The following is a 27,911-nucleotide window of genomic DNA, read 5'->3' as shown; positions in this document are numbered from 1 at the left end:
GCATCAGACTGTCTGCAGAAATAGCTATATATATATATATATATATATATGTCTTATTATATATTAGTGAAAGCACTGTATGCCTGTCTGCATGTTCCTGTGTCCCTAGGGGAAAAAATCTCATTGGTCCCTTGGGCCGCCCGCCCCTGCACCTCTCATTGGCCTGAGGCGGAGTGACGACACACACACACACACACCCTCCAAGTCATCGTGACCCACGCGCACCTCCTCCTCTCCCCGTGTCTCCCTGTTTCCCGCGCTTTCACCCCCCCTGGCGCCGCTACAGTCAGCGGGGGAGCGGAACGAGCGCCCGGGACACCCCCCCACGGCTCTCAAGCACGCGCCGCGCGCCCCCGCGCTCTCCTCCTCTCCCCACGTCAGCTCCCCCCGGTGCTCCGCTCAGCTCTCCCCCCCGGAGCTCCGCTCAGCTCTCCCTCCCGGTGCTCCGCTCAGCTCCCCCCCCGGTGCTCCGCTCACCTCCCCCCCGGTGCTCCACTCACCTCCCCCCCGGTGCTCCACTCACCTCCCCCCCGGTGCTCCGACAGGCAGTGGACACGCGGCGCCTAAGATGGCGGCGCCCGGAAGGACCCCCTTCCTCCCTCGCGGAGTAAGATGGCAGCGGACGGAAAGAGAGGTGACGTGTGTGTGTGTTACACTGTGTGTGTGTGTTACACTGCCTCTTACTCCTGTCTGGGTGTGTGTGTGTGACACTGTGTGTATGTGTGTGTGTGTGGGACACTGTGTGTGTGTGTTACACTGTGTGTGTGTTACACTGTGTGTGTGTGTGTTACACTGCCTCTTACTCCTGTGTGTGTGAGTGAGTGTGTGTGTGTGTGTGTGTGTGTGTGTGTGTGTGTGTGTGTGTGTGTGTGTGTGTGTGTGTGTGTGTGTGTGTGTGTGTGTGTGTGTGTGTGTGTGTGTGACAGTCTGTGGTGGGGGCCGGGGGGTGATGTGGTGGGGGCCGGTGGGTGATGTGATGGGGGCCGGGGGGTGATATGGTGGGGGCCGGGGGTGATGAGGGGGGGGGGCAGTAATGTGAGGTGCAAGGGGGGGGAGTCATGTGAGGTGCAAGGGGCGGAAAGTGATGTGATGTGCAAGGCGGGGGACACTGATGTGGGGGCCAGGAGGGGTGGAGAGTGATGTGGGGTGCAGGGAGGGGAGATGTGAAGGGGGGGGGGGGGCGGAGCTGTGAAGGGGAATGGAGTTGTGAACGTGGGGGCCAGCCAGCTGTGAAGGGGGGTAAATCACGTGCAAAGCCGGGTATATCAGCTACTATATATATATACTAGCTGAGAGCCCCGGCGTTGCCCGGGATGTTTGTGGTGTGGGTGTGGCATTTGGGTGAGGAGTGGTCAACGCGGCCCATGTGCGGTGGTAGTGCTGCTGTGGCTGTACTGATGGTGATTGTATCGGTGTGCTGATTTGGGAGGGTTTGGTGCTGATGTGGGGGTGCGGATGTGGGTGTGCCGATGGGGGAGGTGCAAAGGTGCCGATGTGTGGGTGCTGATGGTGTTGATGGGGGCTGGGAATGGTGGGGAGCCGAGAATGCCAGTGTGCTGGGGCGGCATGGGATAGCGGTGTGCTGATGTGGTGGTGCTGGGGATAGTGTGTGTGTGTGAATACGTGTGTGTGTATACACGTGTGTGTGTGTATACATGTTTGTGTGTGTGTGTATACATGTTTGTGTGTATACATTGTATGTGTGTGTGTGTGTGTATACATGTGTACGTGTGTGTGGGTACGTGTGTGTGTATACACGTGTATACACATGTGTGTGTATACACATGTGTGTGTAGACATTGTGTGTATGTATATATTGTGTGTGTGTGTGTGTGTGTATCCATGTGTGTGTGTGTGTATACATGTGTGTGTATACACATGTGTGTATACACATGTGTGTATACACATGTGTGAATACACATGTGTGTATACACATGTGTGTATACACGTGTGTATACATGTTTGTGTGTGTGTATACATGTTTGTGTGTATACATAGTATGTGTGTGTGTATACATGTGTGTGTGTGTGTATGTGTAAGTGTGTGTGTGTACATTTGTGTGTGTATACATGTGTGTGTATACATGTTTGTGTGTGTGTATACACGTGTGTGTGTGTGTGTGTGTGTATATGCGTGTGTATACATGTGTGTGTGTATAGGTGTGTAAATACACGTGTGAGTGTGTGTATACGTGTGTGTATACATGTGTGTGTGTATACATTATGTGTATGTATACGTGTGTGTGTATACGTGTGTATGTCTACATGTGTGTGTGTATGTCTCCATGTGTGTGTGTACGTGTACATGTGTGTGAGTATACGTGTACATGTGTGTGTGTGTACATGTCTACGTGTACATGTGTGTGTGTGTCTACGTGTACATGTGTGTGTGTACGTGCGTGTGTGTACGTGTGTGTGTGTCTACGTGTGTACGTGTGTGTCTACGTGTGTGTACGTGTGTGTGTCTACGTGTCTGTGTGTGTGTCTACGTGTGTGTGTGTGTCTACGTGTGTGTGTGTCTGTGTGTGTGTGTGTCTATGTGTGTGTGTGTATACGTGTGTGTATACGTGTGTGTGTATACGTGTGTGTGTGTGTGTGTGTGTGTGTATACGTGTGTGTCTACGTCTGTGTGTGTGTGTGTGTACGTTTGTGTGTGTCTACGTGTGTGTGTGTGTCTACGTCTGTGTGTGTGTGTGTGTGTGTACGTGTGTGTCTACGTGTGTGTGTGTCTACGTGTGTGTGTGTCTACGTGTGTGTGTGTTTACGTGTGTGTGTGTCTACGTGTGTGTGTGTGTGTGTCTACGTGTGTGTGTGTGTGTGTCTACGTGTGTGTGTGTCTACGTGTGTGTGTCTACGTGTGTGTCTACGTGTGTGTGTGTGTGTCTACGTGTGTGTGTGTGTGTCTACGTGTGTGTGTGTGTCTACGTGTGTCTGCGTGTCTCTGCGTGTCTACGTGTGTCTGCGTGTCTACGTGTGTCTGCGTGTCTACGTGTGTCTGCGTGTCTACGTGTGTCTGCGTGTCTACGTGTGAATGCGTGTCTACGTGTGTCTGCGTGTCTATGTGTGTCTGCGTGTCTACGTGTGTCTGCGTGTTTCTGCGTGTCTACGTGTGTCTGCGTGTCTACGTGTGTCTGCGTGTCTACGTGTGCCTGTGTATATACGTGTGTCTACGTGTGTGTATACGTGTGTCTACGTGTGTGTTTGTACGTGTGTCTATGTGTGTGTGTGTCTACATGTGTGTGTATACGTGTGTCTACGTGTGTGTATGCACGTGTGTGTACGTGTGTGTGTGTGTACGTGTGTGTATATACGTGTGTCTGTGTGTATACGTGTGTATAAGTGTGTGTGTAAACGTGTGTCTGTGTGTATACGTGTGTCTGTGTGTATACGTGTGTCTATGTGTATACGTGTGTCTGTGTGAATACGTGTGTGGGGGGAGCTGCTTACGTTGCAGTTGTGTGTCTACGTGTGTGTGTGTGTCTACGTGTGTGTGTGTCTACGTGTGTGTGTGTCTACGTGTGTGTGTGTCTATGTGTGTGTGTCTACGTGTGTGTCTACGTGTGTGTGTCTACGTGTGTGTGTGTCTGCGTGTCTACGTGTCTCTGCGTGTCTCTGCGTGTCTACGTGTGTCTGCGTGTCTACGTGTGTCTGCGTGTCTACGTGTGTCTGCGTGTCTACGTGTGTCTGCGTGTGTCTGCGTGTCTACGTGTGTCTGCGTGTCTACGTGTGTCTGCGTGTCTACGTGTGTCTGCATGTCTACGTGTGCCTGTGTATATACGTGTGTCTACGTGTGTGTATACGTGTGTCTATGTGTGTGTTTGTACGTGTGTCTACGTGTGTGTGTGTCTACATGTGTGTGTGTATACGTGTGTCTACGTGTGTGTATGCGTGTGTGTGTACGTGTGTGTATATACGTGTGTCTGTGTGTATACGTGTGTGTATAAGTGTGTGTGTATAAGTGTGTGTGTAAACGTGTGTCTGTGTGTATACGTGTGTCTGTGTGAATACGTGTGTGGGGGGAGCTGCTTACGTTGCAGTCGGCAGCATCTTCCTCGTGCAGGGCGGGAGCCCCCCCCCGCTGCCCTCCGGCTCGAGGTGAGGCCTCCTGCAGGGCGGGAGCCCCCCCGCTGCCCTCCGGCTCGAGGTGAGGACTCCTGCAGGGCGGGAGCCCCCCCGCTGCCCTCCGGCTCGAGGTGAGGCCTCCTGCAGGGCGGGAGCCCCCCCGCTGCCCTCCGGCTCGGGGTGAGGCCTCCTGCAGGGCGGGAGCCCCCCGCTGCCCTCCGGCTCGGGGTGAGGCCTCCTGCAGGGCGGGAGCCCCCCCGCTGCCCTCCGGCTCGGGGTGAGGCCTCCTGCAGGGCGGGAGCCCCCCCCGCTGCCCTCCGGCTCGAGGTGAGGCCTCCTGCAGGGCGGGAGCCCCCCCGCTGCCCTCCGGCTCGGGGTGAGGCCTCCTGCAGGGCGGGAGCCCCCCCGGGAGCCCCCCCGCTGCCCTCCGGCTCGGGGTGAGGCCTCCTGCAGGGCGGGAGCCCCCCCGCTGCCCTCCGGCTCGGGGTGAGGCCTCCTGCAGGGCGGGAGCCCCCCCGCTGCCCTCCGGCTCGGGGTGAGGCCTCCTGCAGGGCGGGAGCCCCCCCGCTGCCCTCCGGCACGGGGTGAGGCCTCCTGCAGGGCGGGAGCCCCCCCGCTGCCCTCCGGCTCGGGGTGAGGCCTCCTGCAGGGCGGGAGCCCCCCTGCTGCCCTCCGGCTCGGGGTGAGGCCTCCTGCAGGGCGGGAGCCCCCCCGCTGCTCTCCGGCTCGAGGTGAGGCGGCGGTGCCGAGGAGCATTGCAGGCGGCGCCGGGTCACCCATCCTGCCGCTGCCTCACTCATCCTGCCGCTCCCACGTGGATGTGAGGCGGGAGGCCGCGTGTGGTGGCCGCTCCCCCGCGTGTGTCCCGGGCGCTCGCTCCGCTCCCCCGCTGACTGTAGCGGCGCTGGGGTGTGAGCTTGGGGGGGGGTGAGCTTGGGGGGGGATGAGCTTTGGGGGGGGTGAGGTGTGTGTGAGATTGGGGGTGGGTGGGAATGTGTGTGTGTGTGTGTGTACACGGGACTCCGGGTAAGTTCGGGCACAGGGGGGGTGTGGAAGTTGAGGTGCGGTCCAGCTGACGGGGGAGAGTGAGGGGCACCGGGAGGGGAGTGTGTGTGTGTGTGTGTGTCCCTGTGTGTGTGTCCCTGTGTGTGTGTGTGTGTCCCTGTGTGTGTGTGTGTCCCCCTGTGTGTGTGTGTGTCCCCCTGTGTGTGTGTGTGTGTCCCTGTGTGTCCTTTGGCCCGTCACTCCGCCTCAGGCCAATGAGAGGTGTGCGGGGGCGGGCGGGCCAAGGGACCAATGAGATTTCCCCTAGGGACACCGGACATCCAGGCAGGCAGGCAGGCAGGCATACAGTGCTTTCACTAATATAGTATAAGATATAAATAAAAACTCACATACACACATATACACCCAACAGGGGTGGGGAAGTTGCTGGCTCGAAGCTAACCATATTACTTGGTGCCAAAACAGTCATAGCATAAGTTACATATAAGGCTAGTGACGGTGCTCAGGGGTAAGATACAGTATATAGCACTGCCATCTACGGCACTTATTCCTTCACCTACAGTCTCTGTAAGTTTCCCATGAAACCTCTTAGATTGTAAGCTCTTCAGGGCAGGGATTTCCTTTCCTATTGTCTTATTTTGCTGCACTTATTGTATAATTATAATTCCCTGTACTGTATTCTTTGTGAAGCGCCGAGTACACTTTTGGCGCTATATAAATAAAGACATACAATACAATACAACAAATGCTACAAAACCAGTGAAATTGTTTGGGGAGTGAAAAGTGCAAGAACTCCCCCCTCCCGCCCCCATCATACACAATAAAGTAATGATATTAGTAGACATGAGTCATAATGGCACCTATCAAAGAGTGTAGTACTTGCAAATATTGCAGTTGTGTGGGTGGATCTGCAAAATCACATGAAAGGAATTAGCTTCCATACAGGGACTCTCTCTAAAGCACAACTGTTTTATTTCATTAATCAGCGATAATTTGGGGTATTACCGCTGCATTTCAAGGTGGTAAGTAGGCAACAAAACAGACACACAAGGTTATTACTGGGAGTTATACTGTATCAGTGGGAAGCAATTAGCGGGGGGATTTTTTAATCAGTGAAAGTTTGGTGGCAAGTTATAGATATTATAAGCAGGTGGGCACTCTAACACTAAAAAACAATAGGAACATAACTAGGTGCTAGCGCAGGTTGGATGGCAATCTGCGGGCCCAGCCGGGAATACTGAGGCAAACAAGAAACGGCAGAAACTAACAATTCAATGAAAAAATGGTCAGGTGATGCAGCGTGAATGTGTACAGAGAACAGAAGCACAACGTTTCGGGGGTCAGCCTTCTCACGGATTTGGCTTTGTCTTATACAGTCCCACACCGCGCGTATTGTGCTCTCACGGGTCCTGTTACTGAGAAAGTCCAAAGGCAGAGGTGTGCAGCGCACAGCAATAAGTAGAAACTTCTTGATAAAGTGCACTAGCACGAAACGCGTAGAAGGGTTGCTGCCCTCGATTTTATGGCTTGTCAATATTTATGTTTTATGTAATGTCAATAAAGGTTATATTTTAAATGTATGTGGTGTGCATCTAAGTGAATTCTACTCTGAGTGCACTGCCTTGTGTGCTCGCCACCTTCCTTGTCAATAAAGGATTCGTTTGCCAGACCTGCTCTTTCTACTTATTGCTGTGCGCTGCACACCTCTGCCTTTGGACTCTTCATCCTGCTACAGCTGCATGCTCTGGAAGGGAGGCTCTGGGAGATCTGAGTTACGTGAGTAATTACCTGGGGCTAACCCAATGAGGAAGGGGAGGGTGTCCTAGGGCAACCTACCCCAACCTTCAGGGTAACCTTAGTGCCCCCCTAAAGGATTAGCACTGTTACTACTTTATTATCAATACCCAGTTTATGCTCCATTCCATCACATATATACGGTCCCAGCACTTTTGAGCACCATCACACCACTAAACCCTGTTACTGAGAAAGGGCAGGCATGGCACGCCGGACGCTTTCTGCTCACAATATATCTCTGTGTTCATATTTTGAATTGTCTGCGTCCGCTGGGATAAATGCTGACCGTGCCTCCACCTTGCAGGTACTGTTACCTTTTGTGTCATGTTTGGAAATAATTGCAACCGCGTGTGTTACATTATTTTAGATTCAGTTTGCTACAATGCTTATTCATGGAGCCCCTCCCCCACGACTCCAAGGTCCCCTAGACCAGGGGCGAGCAAACTTTCTGTGCTGCCCCCCCCTTGCCTGGCAGCCCCTATGCTTGCGCCCCCCCCTTACCTAATATCCAGCGTCAAATGACCCGCCGGGTCATGTGACATTACATGACTCCTGCGGCGTCATTTGACGTGCGTTGCTATGGCGACGTTTCATGCCTGAACGGCAGCCCGAATCCTTAGCAGTGCTCAACCCGACTTTTCTCATTTCTACATGTTCAAACATCTTCCATCAGGAAGGGGTAACCACACCAGTCAGATGTTACCAAATGACCAGCTATATACACTCTATTTTATTGACTTAATGTCCTAACACGATAGGATATGTTAGAATAAACACAGCACACCAAATCATATAGAAAGACCCCCACTACCCCCAATATATATAAAAAGACCCCACCCCCCCAATACATATAAAAATATAAAAGCCCCCCACTCCCCCAATACATATAACAAGACCCCCGCTCCCCCAATATATATAAAAAGACCCCACCCCCCCAATACATATAAAAATATAAAAGCCCCCCACTCCCCCAATACATATAAAAAGACCCCCACTCCCCCAATACATATAAAAAGACCCCCACTCCCTCCAATACATATAACAAGACCCCACTCCCCCCAATACATCTAACAATACCCCCACCCCCCAATACATATAAAAAGACCCCCACTCCCCCAATACATATAAAAGACCCCCACTCTCCCAATACATATAAAAGAACCCCACCCCCCAATACATATAAAAGACCCGACTCCCCACCAATATATATAAAAAGACCCCCACTCCCCCCCAATACATATAAAAATACCTCCACTACCCCAATATATATAAAAAGCCCTCCACTCCCCCAATACATATAAAAAGACCCCCACTCCTCCAATACATATAAAAAGACCCCACTCCCCCCAATACATATAAAAAAAAAAGTAGACATACCTTGGGGATAATGGTGAACCCCGCTTCAGCTGAATATTGAGTAAATGTTTAGGGGTAAGGTGCTGATGGGTGACGTAGTAGGTAAACAACAAGGAGAAAAAAACCCACTTAAAGCACTCATTGCCCCCTGTGAAGTATAGTGATAATATTAAAAATAATCTTTAATGGTAAGCTAATTAAAATAATGGGTGTTAAAATACATCAAATGACACACATATATAATAACCCTATGATGAGTATATATGACACTCCGGGTTAATGTAATAGAGGGACAGTTTGAGGTGTATTAGATCAAACGTGCCCAGAGAACAGATATGCAGTGTTCCCTAATTGTGGTAGTTAGGTATGAGCAAAGGTGGGGAGGGGCTGCAAAATCACCTGTCTTGGGTGTAAGACAAGTCCCAAGGTGATAGTAGTGGGAATGTGAGACTGGTCGTAATGTTGCTATGTATCAGCAATAGATAAATACACACCAATCAGTGTGTGCTCACTAGACATATAGTATATTGCATCAATGATAGAAGATCAATATTTTAAACACTGTATATTCTCCCACACGTGACCACCTATTAACAGCTAATAAACTCCAAATTGGTAAGGAGCTGGCTGTCATACACAGAACACAAGTGCAATGGCTAATAGCTCCCAATAGATGGTGTGGCTGTTGGTATACCTATGCACATATTCATGAATGTGCTACCACCGTCAGGAATGCTTCTACCACTATATAACTGTGTATAAGTATAACGAGACCTGTCTAAAGTGTCAAACAAGTCCCAAGGTGGATAAGTGGGGAAAGATGAAGATGTGAGACAAATCGTAGTCCTGCTAATAAGCAATAAATACACACTGATCAGAGGGTGTGCACTCAGCATATGATATATTAAACCAATAATGGATGGTCAGTCACATATACCCCACATGTATACACCTAAAAATCAGATAATAAACTCCAAGATAATAAAGAGCTAGCTGTCAACAATGAACATAGATGCCATGGCTAATAGACTCCTATAGACGGTGTGGCTATGAGTATACCTATGCACATATTCATGAATGTGCTACCACCGTCAGGAGTGCTAATACCACTAATATCGAGAGAATTCGAGAGAATCGAGAGAATTCAAGCAGCCCTAACCTCACCATATCGAGAGAATTCAAGCAGCCCTAACCTCACCATAAGCTGCCGAGTCACCACAGAGACTCCTGCCCAGTATTGAAGGGAGTGCACGTGAATCCTCACACGCGTTTCGCGATTAGAAACGCTTTCTCAAGGCTCAGTGTGAGGGGGAAGTCCCATTGATCGTAATGAGGTTTATATATGCATGAGTGTGTTTCAATTAGTTGGGGGTTTCACCCTAGAGGTCTGTCTATGTAGTGCTGTTGTACAGGCTCTAATACAGCACTATCTAGTAAACATAGGCTGTCCTCAGACAAATACAGTTGATATAATCACAAAAACGTTACTGCAGTGCGTAAGGAAGGGTTGAAGCACTGTTGCACATGATCCCTGCATGTTAAGTGTTAATAAGCATGATGGGCAGAGAGTTGTGATAATGATGGTGGGGTGTAAATAAAATGTAACCCCAGAGGCTCAAATGTAATAAAGACTCTAATCAATGCGGGTGAAACATATAAGATATTAATCAGGATGTAGCATAATCATCTTCTGTGGATAATACTCACAGAATTAAGATGTAGGTAGATACATAACCGACCTAATAAAGCAAATTTATAATTAGTAGTGGAAAATGGCAGGCAAGATGAGGCCGCGTTGAGCAGTGTGGGTGAATATATAGTGTACACAATGTAGCTATAAGTGCCACATTGTGTACATTCTGAAGGACCGAAATCAGGTAAGTATGCATATAAAGGTAAAAATCACAGTATGTACAAAATGGTTACTTGATACCACAGTTCTGTACACTATGGGAGGTCTGCACCAGGTAAGTGTATATTCAAAGGATGTGATAAATATCCGTATAAGGTAGAGGGATAGACATTTACAGACATACATCAGTATATGAGGTGTTACATGGTAAATACATACTAAGTTCTAGAATAGTTGTTCTTGACAAGATCTTAAATGAATGGCGTGAACACAAACCCTTCGTTCAAACCCTTAGGCGATAATGTCTGTAATGTATATATCCATCTTGCCTCTTTTTGTAACAGAACTGTGTCCCAATCCCCATGTCGTCGGTGCATTGAAAATTGATCCATACCAATGAATTTAACAAGGATTTGATTACTTTGGTGAACAGAGTTTATGTGTCTCGCTAAAGGAATATCCATTTTATTTCGTATGGAACCCATATGTTCCAAGACCCTTACCTTCAATGGGCGGCGGGTCTTGCTAACATATATCTTGCCACAGTCGCAAATGGCTTGATAGATAACGCCTGCGGTCTGGTAATTAATAAACTTACGGATAATGTAAGTTTTGGTTCCATTCCAATTTGAAAATTTACTGGTGGTAAGCATGTGATCACACGCCTTACATTTGCCACATTTGAACGACCCCTGTGGTTTGGGAGGTAGCCAGGTCCTTTATACCTCTTCGTCAAAGTGGCTATGAACCAAAACATCATTCAAATTTTTGGCCCTCCTGCTGACCATTGATGGACGGTCATACAGAAATTCCCCAATGGTGTTATCGGCCCTTAAAATGTGCCAGTGTTTGCAAATTATGTCCCTGGCATGTTTCCATTGGTTGTTGAATGTGCCAACAAACCTTACTGTTTTATCATCCGTCTTAGTGATCTTGTCTTGGAGCAATGAACAATGTGTGGTATACTTGGCTCTTTTATATGCCAACTTCACTATTTGCTTACTGTATCCACGTTTGTGAAACCTTGGGGATGGTCAGGACAGGTGGCTGCGGGGTCAGGTGGCCGGTGGGGGGTTTGAGGAGCCATTTGGCTGGGGAGGACGCTGAGCGAAGGCCCGGGTCACATGGGCCTGCCCAGAACAGGACTCGCAGGCCGCGGAGGATGGTGGATGCCGGTAAGGGGAGGGGGGGTGGGAAGTGGAGGGGAAAGGATCCTAGTAGAAGAATGCCGGGCGGTAGGGCCTGGCGGGGGGCCCGAGGGGATACGGGTAGGGGCCCGGGAATGGTGAGGGGGCCTGGGGATGATGGAGGGGGGCTGAGGAGCGTGGCTGGGGACTCGGGGAGAGCTCAGGTTAGGTCCTAGCCGCCTGGGCCCCTACTGCAGGCAAAGCGGGCCTTTTTTTTTCAGACACTTTATTTATTTATTTTTCCTGACACGGGACCGACAGCGGCCGCGGAAAGCCAGGCCCCCTGAGTCACCGGCCCGGGATGCCAACCCCGGCAGGCCCACCCTGTTGGTGGCCCTGCAAAGGCACAGCAAATATGTATACAGGCAGTTACAAATATAAAAGGAACGGCAAGTTCAACTTTTAAGGAAAGAACGTTGTCATTATTACAGAATGTAATGGGCAGGAAAAGATCTAGAATTTTAACAGCATATTTACATTCAAATGTGCAGCAGTTACCATGTTTACTGAGAAATAAAAGAGGACATATTAAACAAATGCAAAAGTGAGGTTATTAGGGCATGTAAAAAAAGAAAAAAACGTAACATTCAAAATGTGGTCATTTTCAAGATGTCATACGACTCCATGTAATGGTTACAAAATAACATTTTCTATGAGATCCACCACGTGTTATCTCATTATGTTAAAACATGAAATACAGTAAATATAGTACACTGACACATCACTGCTCAGCTCACATCAAATGCAACATATCCAGCAGAGTGCTTCCTCACTGTCAGCTTCACATACCACGCAGGAAACCCAAAGCTGCTGCACAGGTCAAAAATAGGAACCTCTCCTCCAGACCAAAGCTAATCTGTCTGGAACAGAACAGTGAGCCTGGCTGCGCCGCCGATGCTAAAAGAGAAGGAGTCATCGACAAACTCGCCATGACCACGGCTGGCTCTGGACGTGACATTGTGAAGTAACACTGGGCATGATGATGGTGAATAAGAATCCTAATGTGCACTTTCTACAGACAATATACGTTGTGCTTAACCTGATGATATTTAGTTTCATGCATTTGGTCGCAGCAGGTAAGACTTTTTTCAGTAAGCCCCTTTTTTTTTTAGTGTGTTGAGGCAGAATTTAAGACCACAATATACTTAGAGTGGTCCGCTGTATTTCCATTAGTGGATGGAGATAGAAAGTACAGTATAGGCAATTCCAAAGACCCTATGAGGTTTCTTCCCTTATCAATATTTTGCTCCTTTCTTCCTTTCATAAGACTGCCAATTGGTGAATAGTTATAATTCAATGTTTGCCTGCTTTAAATGGGAATTGTGGTTGTGATCTGGCTACAGTATTGTATAGTCACACTCCTATAACTGAAAGCTTGAGGTTGTAATTTCTATAAATGACAATTCTTGTGCATACAGTAGTAGGTGTATAGTTATAAATAAAAAAAAAATACAATTCGGGGAATCTGTAGGAGACTCCGTGGGCTGGTGCACTTCTGAGAGATGCACACAGTACATTAAAAATAACCTTTAAATCCAACGGGAACTCCCTGTCTACAAACCTTTAGCACAAAAAAGGATCCTTTCACTTCTAACCTCTCACGGGGTAGGTACCCAGTTCCAGTTTCATTAATACCTGTTCTCACATTTAACATTTGATTACTGGCGACCTGTTAATTAAACTCGGAAGAACACGTTGCAAATGCAGGTACTGTACCTGCAGTGAGACAGGCTATTTTACTGTCAAGAACAAAGTTCGATGTGAAAAATATGAATTGTGCTTAACAGAGATGTAGTGTGTATTACCAAAGATTATGACCTGCTACGTTATTTAACTATTTTGACAAACTAAATCTATAATTATTTTCATGTTAAGCAACTACATTGATTGATTATTTACTACTATTGTTTTTAGGCAGGGTACATTTAAGGTATATTTTTATTATGTAACTATTTCAATGTGTTATATACGATTTCTGTTGACAAATAATACATTTAGGCTGTGTTCACAATCACCCCCTAAAAAATAACTAATCAAAGTACTGTACAGTTTTGGGTCATGAATTCCACACAATAAGTTATGAAATTCCACTTGTGGGTCTATCCCAGTATTACATACAGTGAGTAATCGGGGAACATGCGGCTACCAATGCATTACCTCCCATTTATTTACGTGGATTTGTAATTGGGGAGAGTTATGCATTTCTTAATTGATTAAAATCCTCATACTGTACTCAGTGAGTGTAACATTACTACATTACGATGCTCCACAGCTCACACTGTACTCAGTGAGTGTAACATTACTACATTACAATGCTCCAGAGCTCACACTGTACTCAGTGAGTGTAACATTACTACATTACGATGCTCCAGAGCTCACACTGTACTTAGTGAGGGTAACATTACTACATTACGATGCTCCAGAGCTCATACTGTACTCAGTGAGTGTAACATTACTACATTACGATGCTCCAGAGCTCATACTGTACTCAGTGAGTGTAACATTACTACATTACGATGCTCCAGAGCTCACACTGTACTCAGTGAGGGTAACATTACTACATTACGATGCTCCAGAGCTCACACTGTACTCAGTGAGGGTAACATTACTACATTACGATGCTCCAGAGCTCACACTGTACTCAGTGAGGGTAACATTACTACATTACGATGCTCCAGAGCTCAGACTGTACTCAGTGAGGGTAAAATTACTACATTACGATGCTCCAGAGCTCAGACTGTACTCAGTGAGGGTAACATTACTACATTACGATGCTCCAGAGCTCAGACTGTACTCAGTGAGGGTAACATTACTACATTACGATGCTCCAGAGCTCACACTGTACTCAGTGAGGGTAACATTACTACATTACGATGCTCCAGAGCTCACACTGTACTCAGTGAGGGTAACATTACTCCATTACGATGCTCCAGAGCTCACACTGTACTCAGTGAGGGTAACATTACTACATTACGATGCTCCAGAGCTCATACTGTACTCAGTGAGGGTAACATTACTACATTACGATGCTCCAGAGCTCACACTGTACTCAGTGAGGGTAACATTACTACATTACGATGCTCCAGAGCTCACACTGTACTCAGTGAGGGTAACATTACTACATTACGATGCTCCAGAGCTCACACTGTACTCAGTGAGGGTAACATTACTACATTACGATGTCCAGAGCTCACACTGTACTCAGTGAGTGTAACATTACTACATTACGATGCTCCAGAGCTCACACTGTACTCAGTGAGGGTAACATTACTACATTACGATGCTCCAGAGCTCAAACTGTACTCAGTGAGGGTAACATTACCACATTACGATGCTCCAGAGCTCACACTGTACTCAGTGAGGGTAACATTACTACATTACGATGCTCCAGAGCTGACACTGTACTCAGTGAGGGTAACATTACTACATTACGATGCTCCAGAGCTGACACTGTACTCAGTGAGGGTAACATTACTACATTACGATGCTCCAGAGCTCATACTGTACTCAGTGAGGGTAACATTACTACATTACGATGCTCCACAGCTCATACTGTACTCAGTGAGTGTAACATTACTACATTACGATGCTCCAGAGCTCATACTGTACTCAGTGAGTGTAACATTACTCCATTACGATGCTCCAGAGCTCATACTGTACTCAGTGAGGGTAACATTACTCCATTACGATGCTCCAGAGCTCACACTGTACTCAGTGAGGGTAACATTACTACATTACGATGCTCCAGAGCTCACACTGTACTCAGAGAGGGTAACATTACTACATTACGATGCTCCAGAGCTCACACTGTACTCAGTGAGGGTAACATTACTCCATTACGATGCTCCAGAGCTCACACTGTACTCAGTGAGGGTAACAGTACTACATTACGATGCTCCAGAGCTCATACTGTACTCAGTGAGGGTAACATTACTACATTACGATGCTCCAGAGCTCACACTGTACTCAGTGAGGGTAACATAACTACATTACGATGCTCCAGAGCTCACACTGTACTCAGTGAGGGTAACATTACTACATTATGATGCTCCAGAGCTCACACTGTACTCAGTGAGGGTAACATTACTCCATTACGATGCTCCAGAGCTCATACTGTACTCAGTGAGGGTAACAGTACTACATTACGATGCTCCAGAGCTCATACTGTACTCAGTGAGGGTAACATTACTACATTACGATGCTCCAGAGCTCACACTGTACTCAGTGAGGGTAACATTACTACATTACGATGCTCCAGAGCTCACACTGTACTCAGTGAGGGTAACATTACTACATTACGATGCTCCAGAGCTCACACTGTACTCAGTGAGTGTAGCATTACTACATTACGATGCTCCAGAGCTCACACTGTACTCAGTGAGTGTAACATTACTACATTACGATGCTCCAGAGCTCACACTGTACTCAGTGAGGGTAACATTAGTACATTACGATGCTCCAGAGCTCACACTGTACTCAGTGAGGGTAACATTACTACATTACGATGTCCAGAGCTCACACTGTACTCAGTGAGTGTAACATTACTACATTACGATGCTCCAGAGCTCAAACTGTAATCAGTGAGGGTAACATTACTACATTACGATGCTCCAGAGCTCACACTGTACTCAGTGAGGGTAACATTACCACATTACGATGCTCCAGAGCTCACACTGTACTCAGTGAGGGTAACATTACTACATTACGATGCTCCAGAGCTGACACTGTACTCAGTGAGGGTAACATTACTACATTATGATGCTCCAGAGCTCATACTGTACTCAGTGAGGGTAACATTACTACATTACGATGCTCCAGAGCTCACACTGTACTCAGTGAGGGTAACATTACTACATTACGATGCTCCACAGCTCATACTGTACTCAGTGAGTGTAACATTACTACATTACGATGCTCCAGAGCTCATACTGTACTCAGTGAGTGTAACATTACTCCATTACGATGCTCCAGAGCTCATACTGTACTCAGTGAGGGTAACATTACTCCATTACGATGCTCCAGAGCTCACACTGTACTCAGTGAGGGTAACATTACTACATTACGATGCTCCAGAGCTCACACTGTACTCAGTGAGGGTAACATTACTACATTACGATGCTCCAGAGCTCATACTGTACTCAGTGAGGGTAACATTACTACATTACGATGCTCCAGAGCTCACACTGTACTCAGTGAGGGTAACATTACTACATTATGATGCTCCAGAGCTCACACTGTACTCAGTGAGGGAAACATTACTACATTACGATGCTCCAGAGCTCACACTGTACTCAGTGAGGGTAACATTACTACATTACGATGCTCCAGAGCTGACACTGTACTCAGTGAGGGTAACATTACTACATTACGATGCTCCAGAGCTCACTGTACTCAGTGAGGGTAACATTACTACATTACGATGCTCCAGAGCTCACACTGTACTCAGTGAGTGTAACATTACTACATTACGATGCTCCAGAGCTCACACTGTACTCAGTGAGTGTAACATTACTACATTACGATGCTCCAGAGCTCACACTGTACTCAGTGAGGGTAACATTACTACATTACGATGCTCCAGAGCTCATACTGTACTCAGTGAGGGTAACATTACTACATTACGATACTCCAGAGCTCACACTGTACTCAGTGAGGGTAACATTACTTCATTACGATGCTCCAGAGCTCACACTGTACTCAGTGAGTGTAACATTACTACATTACGATGCTCCAGAGCTCACACTGTACTCAGTGTGGGTAACATTACTACATTACGATGCTCCATAGCTCACACTGTACTCAGTGAGGGTAACATTACTACATTACGATGCTCCAGAGCTCACACTGTACTCAGTGAGGGTAACATTACTACATTACGATGCTCCAGAGCTCATACTGTACTCAGTGAGGGTAACATTACTACATTACGATGCTCCAGAGCTCACACTGTACTCAGTGAGTGTAGCATTACTACATTACGATGCTCCAGAGCTCACACTGTACTCAGTGAGTGTAACATTACTACATTACGATGCTCCAGAGCTCACACTGTACTCAGTGAGGGTAACATTAGTACATTACGATGCTCCAGAGCTCACACTGTACTCAGTGAGGGTAACATTACTACATTACGATGTCCAGAGCTCACACTGTACTCAGTGAGTGTAACATTACTACATTACGATGCTCCAGAGCTCAAACTGTAATCAGTGAGGGTAACATTACTACATTACGATGCTCCAGAGCTCACACTGTACTCAGTGAGGGTAACATTACCACATTACGATGCTCCAGAGCTCACACTGTACTCAGTGAGGGTAACATTACTACATTACGATGCTCCAGAGCTGACACTGTACTCAGTGAGGGTAACATTACTACATTATGATGCTCCAGAGCTCATACTGTACTCAGTGAGGGTAACATTACTACATTACGATGCTCCAGAGCTCACACTGTACTCAGTGAGGGTAACATTACTACATTACGATGCTCCAGAGCTCACACTGTACTCAGTGAGTGTAGCATTACTACATTACGATGCTCCAGAGCTCACACTGTACTCAGTGAGTGTAACATTACTACATTACGATGCTCCAGAGCTCACACTGTACTCAGTGAGGGTAACATTAGTACATTACGATGCTCCAGAGCTCACACTGTACTCAGTGAGGGTAACATTACTACATTACGATGTCCAGAGCTCACACTGTACTCAGTGAGTGTAACATTACTACATTACGATGCTCCAGAGCTCAAACTGTAATCAGTGAGGGTAACATTACTACATTACGATGCTCCAGAGCTCACACTGTACTCAGTGAGGGTAACATTACCACATTACGATGCTCCAGAGCTCACACTGTACTCAGTGAGGGTAACATTACTACATTACGATGCTCCAGAGCTGACACTGTACTCAGTGAGGGTAACATTACTACATTATGATGCTCCAGAGCTCATACTGTACTCAGTGAGGGTAACATTACTACATTACGATGCTCCAGAGCTCACACTGTACTCAGTGAGGGTAACATTACTACATTACGATGCTCCACAGCTCATACTGTACTCAGTGAGTGTAACATTACTACATTACGATGCTCCAGAGCTCATACTGTACTCAGTGAGTGTAACATTACTCCATTACGATGCTCCAGAGCTCATACTGTACTCAGTGAGGGTAACATTACTCCATTACGATGCTCCAGAGCTCACACTGTACTCAGTGAGGGTAACATTACTACATTACGATGCTCCAGAGCTCACACTGTACTCAGTGAGGGTAACATTACTACATTACGATGCTCCAGAGCTCATACTGTACTCAGTGAGGGTAACATTACTACATTACGATGCTCCAGAGCTCACACTGTACTCAGTGAGGGTAACATTACTACATTATGATGCTCCAGAGCTCACACTGTACTCAGTGAGGGAAACATTACTACATTACGATGCTCCAGAGCTCACACTGTACTCAGTGAGGGTAACATTACTACATTACGATGCTCCAGAGCTGACACTGTACTCAGTGAGGGTAACATTACTACATTACGATGCTCCAGAGCTCACTGTACTCAGTGAGGGTAACATTACTACATTACGATGCTCCAGAGCTCACACTGTACTCAGTGAGTGTAACATTACTACATTACGATGCTCCAGAGCTCACACTGTACTCAGTGAGTGTAACATTACTACATTACGATGCTCCAGAGCTCACACTGTACTCAGTGAGGGTAACATTACTACATTACGATGCTCCAGAGCTCATACTGTACTCAGTGAGGGTAACATTACTACATTACGATACTCCAGAGCTCACACTGTACTCAGTGAGGGTAACATTACTTCATTACGATGCTCCAGAGCTCACACTGTACTCAGTGAGTGTAACATTACTACATTACGATGCTCCAGAGCTCACACTGTACTCAGTGTGGGTAACATTACTACATTACGATGCTCCATAGCTCACACTGTACTCAGTGAGGGTAACATTACTACATTACGATGCTCCAGAGCTCACACTGTACTCAGTGAGGGTAACATTACTACATTACGATGCTCCAGAGCTCATACTGTACTCAGTGAGGGTAACATTACTACATTACGATGCTCCAGAGCTCACACTGTACTCAGTGAGGGTAACATTACTACATTAAGATGCTCCAGAGCTCAGACTGTACTCAGTGAGGGTAACATTACTATATTACGATGCTCCAGAGCTCATACTGTACTCAGTGAGGGTAACATTACTACATTACGATGCTCCAGAGCTCACACTGTACTCAGTGTGGGTAACATTACTACATTACGATGCTCCAGAGCTCACACTGTACTCAGTGAGGGTAACATTAGTACATTACGATGCTCCAGAGCTCACACTGTACTCAGTGAGGGTAACATTACAACATTACGATGTCCAGAGCTCACACTGTACTCAGTGAGTGTAACATTACTACATTACGATGCTCCAGAGCTCAAACTGTAATCAGTGAGGGTAACATTACTACATTACGATGCTCCAGAGCTCACACTGTACTCAGTGAGGGTAACATTACCACATTACGATGCTCCAGAGCTCACACTGTACTCAGTGAGGGTAACATTACTACATTACGATGCTCCAGAGCTGACACTGTACTCAGTGAGGGTAACATTACTACATTACGATGCTCCAGAGCTCATACTGTACTCAATGAGGGTAACATTACTACATTACGATGCTCCAGAGCTCACACTGTACTCAGTGAGGGTAACATTACTACATTACGATGCTCCACAGCTCATACTGTACTCAGTGAGTGTAACATTACTACATTACGATGCTCCAGAGCTCATACTGTACTCAGTGAGTGTAACATTACTCCATTACGATGCTCCAGAGCTCATACTGTACTCAGTGAGGGTAACATTACTCCATTACGATGCTCCAGAGCTCACACTGTACTCAGTGAGGGTAACATTACTACATTACGATGCTCCAGAGCTCACACTGTACTCAGTGAGGGTAACATTACTACATTACGATGCTCCAGAGCTCATACTGTACTCAGTGAGGGTAACATTACTACATTACGATGCTCCAGAGCTCACACTGTACTCAGTGAGGGTAACATTACTACATTATGATGCTCCAGAGCTCACACTGTACTCAGTGAGGGAAACATTACTACATTACGATGCTCCAGAGCTCACACTGTACTCAGTGAGGGTAACATTACTACATTACGATGCTCCAGAGCTGACACTGTACTCAGTGAGGGTAACATTACTACATTACGATGCTCCAGAGCTCACTGTACTCAGTGAGGGTAACATTACTACATTACGATGCTCCAGAGCTCACACTGTACTCAGTGAGTGTAACATTACTACATTACGATGCTCCAGAGCTCACACTGTACTCAGTGAGTGTAACATTACTACATTACGATGCTCCAGAGCTCACACTGTACTCAGTGAGGGTAACATTACTACATTACGATGCTCCAGAGCTCATACTGTACTCAGTGAGGGTAACATTACTACATTACGATACTCCAGAGCTCACACTGTACTCAGTGAGGGTAACATTACTTCATTACGATGCTCCAGAGCTCACACTGTACTCAGTGAGTGTAACATTACTACATTACGATGCTCCAGAGCTCACACTGTACTCAGTGTGGGTAACATTACTACATTACGATGCTCCATAGCTCACACTGTACTCAGTGAGGGTAACATTACTACATTACGATGCTCCAGAGCTCACACTGTACTCAGTGAGGGTAACATTACTACATTACGATGCTCCAGAGCTCATACTGTACTCAGTGAGGGTAACATTACTACATTACGATGCTCCAGAGCTCACACTGTACTCAGTGAGGGTAACATTACTACATTACGATGCTCCAGAGCTCACACTGTACTCAGTGAGGGTAACATTACTACATTACGATGCTCCAGAGCTCACACTGTACTCAGTGAGGGTAACATTACTACATTACGATGCTCCAGAGCTCACACTGTACTCAGTGAGGGTAACATTACTACATTATGATGCTCCAGAGCTCACACTGTACTCAGTGAGGGTAACATTACTACATTACGATGCTCCAGAGCTCATACTGTACTCAGTGAGGGTAACATTACTACATTACGATGCTCCAGAGCTCACACTGTACTCAGTGAGGGTAACATTACTACATTATGATGCTCCAGAGCTCACACTGTACTCAGTGAGGGAAACATTACTACATTACGATGCTCCAGAGCTCACACTGTACTCAGTGAGGGTAACATTACTACATTACGATGCTCCAGAGCTGACACTGTACTCAGTGAGGGTAACATTACTACATTACGATGCTCCAGAGCTCACTGTACTCAGTGAGGGTAACATTACTACATTACGATGCTCCAGAGCTCACACTGTACTCAGTGAGTGTAACATTACTACATTACGATGCTCCAGAGCTCACACTGTACTCAGTGAGTGTAACATTACTACATTACGATGCTCCAGAGCTCACACTGTACTCAGTGAGGGTAACATTACTACATTACGATGCTCCAGAGCTCATACTGTACTCAGTGAGGGTAACATTACTACATTACGATACTCCAGAGCTCACACTGTACTCAGTGAGGGTAACATTACTTCATTACGATGCTCCAGAGCTCACACTGTACTCAGTGAGTGTAACATTACTACATTACGATGCTCCAGAGCTCACACTGTACTCAGTGAGGGTAACATTACTACATTACGATGCTCCAGAGCTCATACTGTACTCAGTGAGGGTAACATTACTACATTACGATGCTCCAGAGCTCACACTGTACTCAGTGAGGGTAACATTACTACATTATGATGCTCCAGAGCTCACACTGTACTCAGTGAGGGAAACATTACTACATTACGATGCTCCAGAGCTCACACTGTACTCAGTGAGGGTAACATTACTACATTACGATGCTCCAGAGCTGACACTGTACTCAGTGAGGGTAACATTACTACATTACGATGCTCCAGAGCTCACTGTACTCAGTGAGGGTAACATTACTACATTACGATGCTCCAGAGCTCACACTGTACTCAGTGAGTGTAACATTACTACATTACGATGCTCCAGAGCTCACACTGTACTCAGTGAGTGTAACATTACTACATTACGATGCTCCAGAGCTCACACTGTACTCAGTGAGGGTAACATTACTACATTACGATGCTCCAGAGCTCATACTGTACTCAGTGAGGGTAACATTACTACATTACGATGCTCCAGAGCTCACACTGTACTCAGTGAGGGTAACATTACTACATTATGATGCTCCAGAGCTCACACTGTACTCAGTGAGGGAAACATTACTACATTACGATGCTCCAGAGCTCACACTGTACTCAGTGAGGGTAACATTACTACATTACGATGCTCCAGAGCTGACACTGTACTCAGTGAGGGTAACATTACTACATTACGATGCTCCAGAGCTCACTGTACTCAGTGAGGGTAACATTACTACATTACGATGCTCCAGAGCTCACACTGTACTCAGTGAGTGTAACATTACTACATTACGATGCTCCAGAGCTCACACTGTACTCAGTGAGTGTAACATTACTACATTACGATGCTCCAGAGCTCACACTGTACTCAGTGAGGGTAACATTACTACATTACGATGCTCCAGAGCTCATACTGTACTCAGTGAGGGTAACATTACTACATTACGATACTCCAGAGCTCACACTGTACTCAGTGAGGGTAACATTACTTCATTACGATGCTCCAGAGCTCACACTGTACTCAGTGAGTGTAACATTACTACATTACGATGCTCCAGAGCTCACACTGTACTCAGTGTGGGTAACATTACTACATTACGATGCTCCATAGCTCACACTGTACTCAGTGAGGGTAACATTACTACATTACGATGCTCCAGAGCTCACACTGTACTCAGTGAGGGTAACATTACTACATTACGATGCTCCAGAGCTCACACTGTACTCAGTGAGGGTAACATTACTACATTACGATGCTCCAGAGCTCACACTGTACTCAGTGAGGGTAACATTACTACATTACGATGCTCCAGAGCTCACACTGTACTCAGTGAGGGTAACATTACTGCACCGACACACTTTATTCGAGCAAATACCCGGTATGTACCTGGCAGATACCTGGAATGCGCCACTCCTGACCTCTGACAAGCCCCGTTGCATTTGCCATCCCAGCCTGGGTTCATGCCTGGCTGATGGGCGGCTGATCTGTTAAATGATAATGATTAGGATTTAATAGGCTGCAATGCTTCGCGTGTCTACCAGATGGCATAAATTCATGAATTGTAATGCAGTTTATATATATATACTGTGCAGTATTGCAGCCAGAGGGAATAAAATGCTTCAATCCCTGCTTGGAAAATAACTCAATGCACTCGGGCAGAAAACAGTCACAAACCTCAATACACCCGGGTATACCCGAATTCGTGGGACTAGCCAAGCTCGAATAAAGTGTGTCGCCAGTGTTACTACATTAAGATGCTCCAGAGCTCAGACTGTACTCAGTGAGGGTAACATTACTATATTACGATGCTCCAGAGCTCATACTGTACTCAGTGAGGGTAACATTACTACATTACGATGCTCCAGAGCTCACACTGTACTCAGTGTGGGTAACATTACTACATTACGATGCTCCAGAGCTCACACTGTACTCAGTGAGGGTAACATTACTACATTACGATGCTCCAGAGCTCACACTGTACTCAGTGAGGGTAACATTACTACATTACGATGCTCCAGAGCTCACACTGTACTCAGTGAGGGTAACATTACTACATTACGATGCTCCAGAGCTCACACTGTACTCAGTGAGGGTAACATTACTACATTACGATGCTCCAGAGCTCACACTGTACTCAGTGAGGGTAACATTACTACATTACGATGCTCCAGAGCTCAGACTGTACTCAGTGAGGGTAACATTACTATATTACGATGCTCCAGAGCTCATACTGTACTCAGTGAGGGTTACATTACTACATTACGATGCTCCAGAGCTCATACTGTACTCAGTGAGGGTAACATTACTACATTACGATGCTCCAGAGCTCACATTGTACTCAGTGAGGGTAACATTACTACATTACGATGCTCCAGAGCTCACACTGTACTCAGTGAGTGTAACATTACTACATTACGATGCTCCAGAGCTCACACTGTACTCAGTGAGGGTAACATTACTACATTACGATGCTCCAGAGCTCATACTGTACTCAGTGAGGGTATCATTACTACATTACGATGCTCCAGAGCTCATACTGTACTCAGTGAGTGTAACATTACTACATTACGATGCTCCAGAGCTCACACTGTAATCAGTGAGTGTAACATTACTACATTACGATGCTCCAGAGCTCACACTGTACTCAGTGAGTGTAACATTACTACATTACGATGCTCCAGAGCTCACACTGTACTCAGTGTGGGTAACATTACTACATTACGATGCTCCAGAGCTCACACTGTACTCAGTGAGGGTAACATTACTACATTACGATGCTCCAGAGCTCACACTGTACTCAGTGAGGGTAACATTACTACATTACGATGCTCCAGAGCTCACACTGTACTCAGTGAGGGTAACATTACTTCATTACGATGCTCCAGAGCTCACACTGTACTCAGTGAGTGTAACATTACTACATTACGATGCTCCAGAGCTCACACTGTACTCAGTGTGGGTAACATTACTACATTACGATGCTCCAGAGCTCACACTGTACTCAGTGAGGGTAACATTACTACATTATGATGCTCCAGAGCTCACACTGTACTCAGTGTGGGTAACATTACTACATTACGATGCTCCAGAGCTCACACTGTACTCAGTGAGGGTAACATTACTACATTACGATGCTCCAGAGCTCATACTGTACTCAGTGAGGGTAACATTACTACATTACGATGCTCCAGAGCTCACACTGTACTCAGTGAGGGTAACATTACTACATTACGATGCTCCAGAGCTCACACTGTACTCAGTGAGGGTAACATTACTACATTACGATGCTCCAGAGCTCAGACTGTACTCAGTGTGGGTAACATTACTATTTTACGATGCTCCAGAGCTCATACTGTACTCAGTGAGCGTAACATTACTACATTACGATGCTCCAGAGCTCATACTGTACTCAGTGAGGGTAACATTACTACATTACGATGCTCCAGAGCTCACACTGTACTCAGTGAGGGTAACATTACTACATTACGATGCTCCAGAGCTCACACTGTACTCAGTGAGGGTAACATTACTACATTACGATGCTCCAGAGCTCACACTGTACTCAGTGAGGGTAACATTACTACATTACGATGCTCCAGAGCTCATACTGTACTCAGTGAGGGTATCATTACTACATTACGATGCTCCAGAGCTCATACTGTACTCAGTGAGTGTAACATTACTACATTACGATGCTCCAGAGCTCACACTGTACTCATTGAGGGTAACATTACTACATTATGATGCTCCAGAGCTCATACTGTACTCAGTGAGTGTAACACTTCTACATTACGATGCTCCATAGCTCATACTGTACTCAGTGTGGGTAACATTACTACATTACGATGCTCCAGAGCTCATACTGTACTCAGTGAGGGTAACATTACTACATTACGATGCTCCAGAGCTTACACTGTACTCAGTGAGGGTAACATTACTACATTACGATGCTCCAGAGCTCACACTGTACTCAGTGAGTGTAACATTACTACATTACGATGCTCCAGAGCTCACACTGTACTCAGTGAGGGTAACATTACTACATTACGATGCTCCAGAGCTCATACTGTACTCAGTGAGGGTAACATTACTACATTACGATGCTCCAGAGCTCACATTGTACTCAGTGAGGGTAACATTACTACATTACGATGCTTCAGAGCTCACACTGAACTCAGTGAGGGTAACATTACTACATTACGATGCTCCAGAGCTCACACTGTACTCAGTGAGGGTATCATTACTACATTACGATGCTCCAGAGCTCATACTGTACTCAGTGAGTGTAACATTACTACATTACGATGCTCCAGAGCTCACACTGTACTCAGTGAGGGTAACATTACTACATTATGATGCTCCAGAGCTCATACTGTACTCAGTGAGTGTAACACTACTACATTACGATGCTCCATAGCTCATACTGTACTCAGTGTGGGAAACATTACTACATTACGATGCTCCAGAGCTCATACTGTACTCAGTGAGGGTAATATTACTACATTACGATGCTCCAGAGCTTACACTGTACTCAGTGAGGGTAACATTACTACATTACGATGCTCCAGAGCTCATACTGTACTCAGTGATGGTGACATTACTACATTACGATGCTCCAGAGCTTACACTGTACTCATTGAGGGTAACATTACTACATTACGATGCTCCAGAGCTCATACTGTACTCAGTGAGTGTAATATTACTACATTATGATGCTCCAGAGCTCATACTGTACTCAGTGAGTGTAACATTACTACATTATGATGCTCCAAAGCTCACACTGTAATCAGTGAGTGTAACATTACTACATTACGATGCTCCAGAGCTCACACTGTACTCAGTGAGGGTAACATTACTACATTACGATGCTCCAGAGCTCATACTGTACTCAGTGAGGGTAACATTACTACATTACGATGCTCCAGAGCTCATACTGTACTCAGTGAGGGTAACATTACTACATTACGATGCTCCAGAGCTCACACTGTACTCAGTGAGTGTAACATTACTACATTACGATGCTCCAGAGCTCATACTGTACTCAGTGAGTGTAATATTACTACATTATGATGCTCCAGAGCTCATACTGTACTCAGTGAGTGTAACATTACTACATTATGATGCTCCAAAGCTCACACTGTAATCAGTGAGTGTAACATTACTACATTACGATGCTCCAGAGCTCACACTGTACTCAGTGAGGGTAACATTACTACATTACGATGCTCCAGAGCTCATACTGTACTCAGTGAGGGTAACATTACTACATTACGATGCTCCAGAGCTCACACTGTACTCAGTGAGTGTAACATTACTACATTACGATGCTCCAGAGCTCACACTGTAATCAGTGAGTGTAACATTACTACATTACGATGCTCCAGAGCTCACACTGTACTCAGTGTGGGTAACATTACTACATTACGATGTTCCAGAGCTCATACTGTACTCAGTGAGGGTAACATTACTACATTACGATGCTCCAGAGCTCATATTGTACCCAGTGAGGGTAACATTACTACATTACGATGCTCCAGAGCTCACACTGTACTCAGTGAGTGTAACATTACTACATTACGATGCTCCAGAGCTCACACTGTACTCAGTGAGGGTAACATTACTACATTACGATGCTCCAGAGCTCACATTGTACTCAGTGAGGGTAACATTACTACATTACGATGCTCCAGAGCTCACACTGTACTCAGTGAGGGTAACATTACTACATTACGATGCTCCAGAGCTCACACTGTACTCAGTGAGGGTAACATTACTACATTACGATGCTCCAGAGCTCATACTGTACTCAGTGAGGGTATCATTACTACATTACGATGCTCCAGAGCTCATACTGTGCTCAGTGAGTGTAACA

At 46.1% G+C, this 27,911-nt stretch overlaps 1 protein-coding gene across 2 annotated transcripts in view; it reads left to right on the top strand.

Annotated features, from left to right (window-relative positions):
- The first annotated feature begins 12,009 nt into the window (after positions 1-12,009).
- The window catches only part of LOC142491270 (cell surface glycoprotein CD200 receptor 1-A-like), a 56,715-nt gene continuing 40,813 nt past the window's right edge, over positions 12,010-27,911 (top strand). For both annotated transcript variants that reach the window (XM_075593576.1, XM_075593575.1), the window contains exon 1: positions 12,010-12,331. In XM_075593576.1, the coding sequence (XP_075449691.1) occupies positions 12,232-12,331 (100 nt within the window). In that variant the 5' untranslated portion in view covers positions 12,010-12,231. The remainder of the gene's footprint in view (positions 12,332-27,911) is intronic.

Source organism: Ascaphus truei, chromosome 3 (genome assembly GCF_040206685.1).
Source record: "Ascaphus truei isolate aAscTru1 chromosome 3, aAscTru1.hap1, whole genome shotgun sequence".
NCBI lineage: Eukaryota > Metazoa > Chordata > Amphibia > Anura > Ascaphidae > Ascaphus > Ascaphus truei.
Note: the sequence above shows the minus strand (reverse complement) of the source record. Positions and strands in the feature narration are given on the sequence as shown.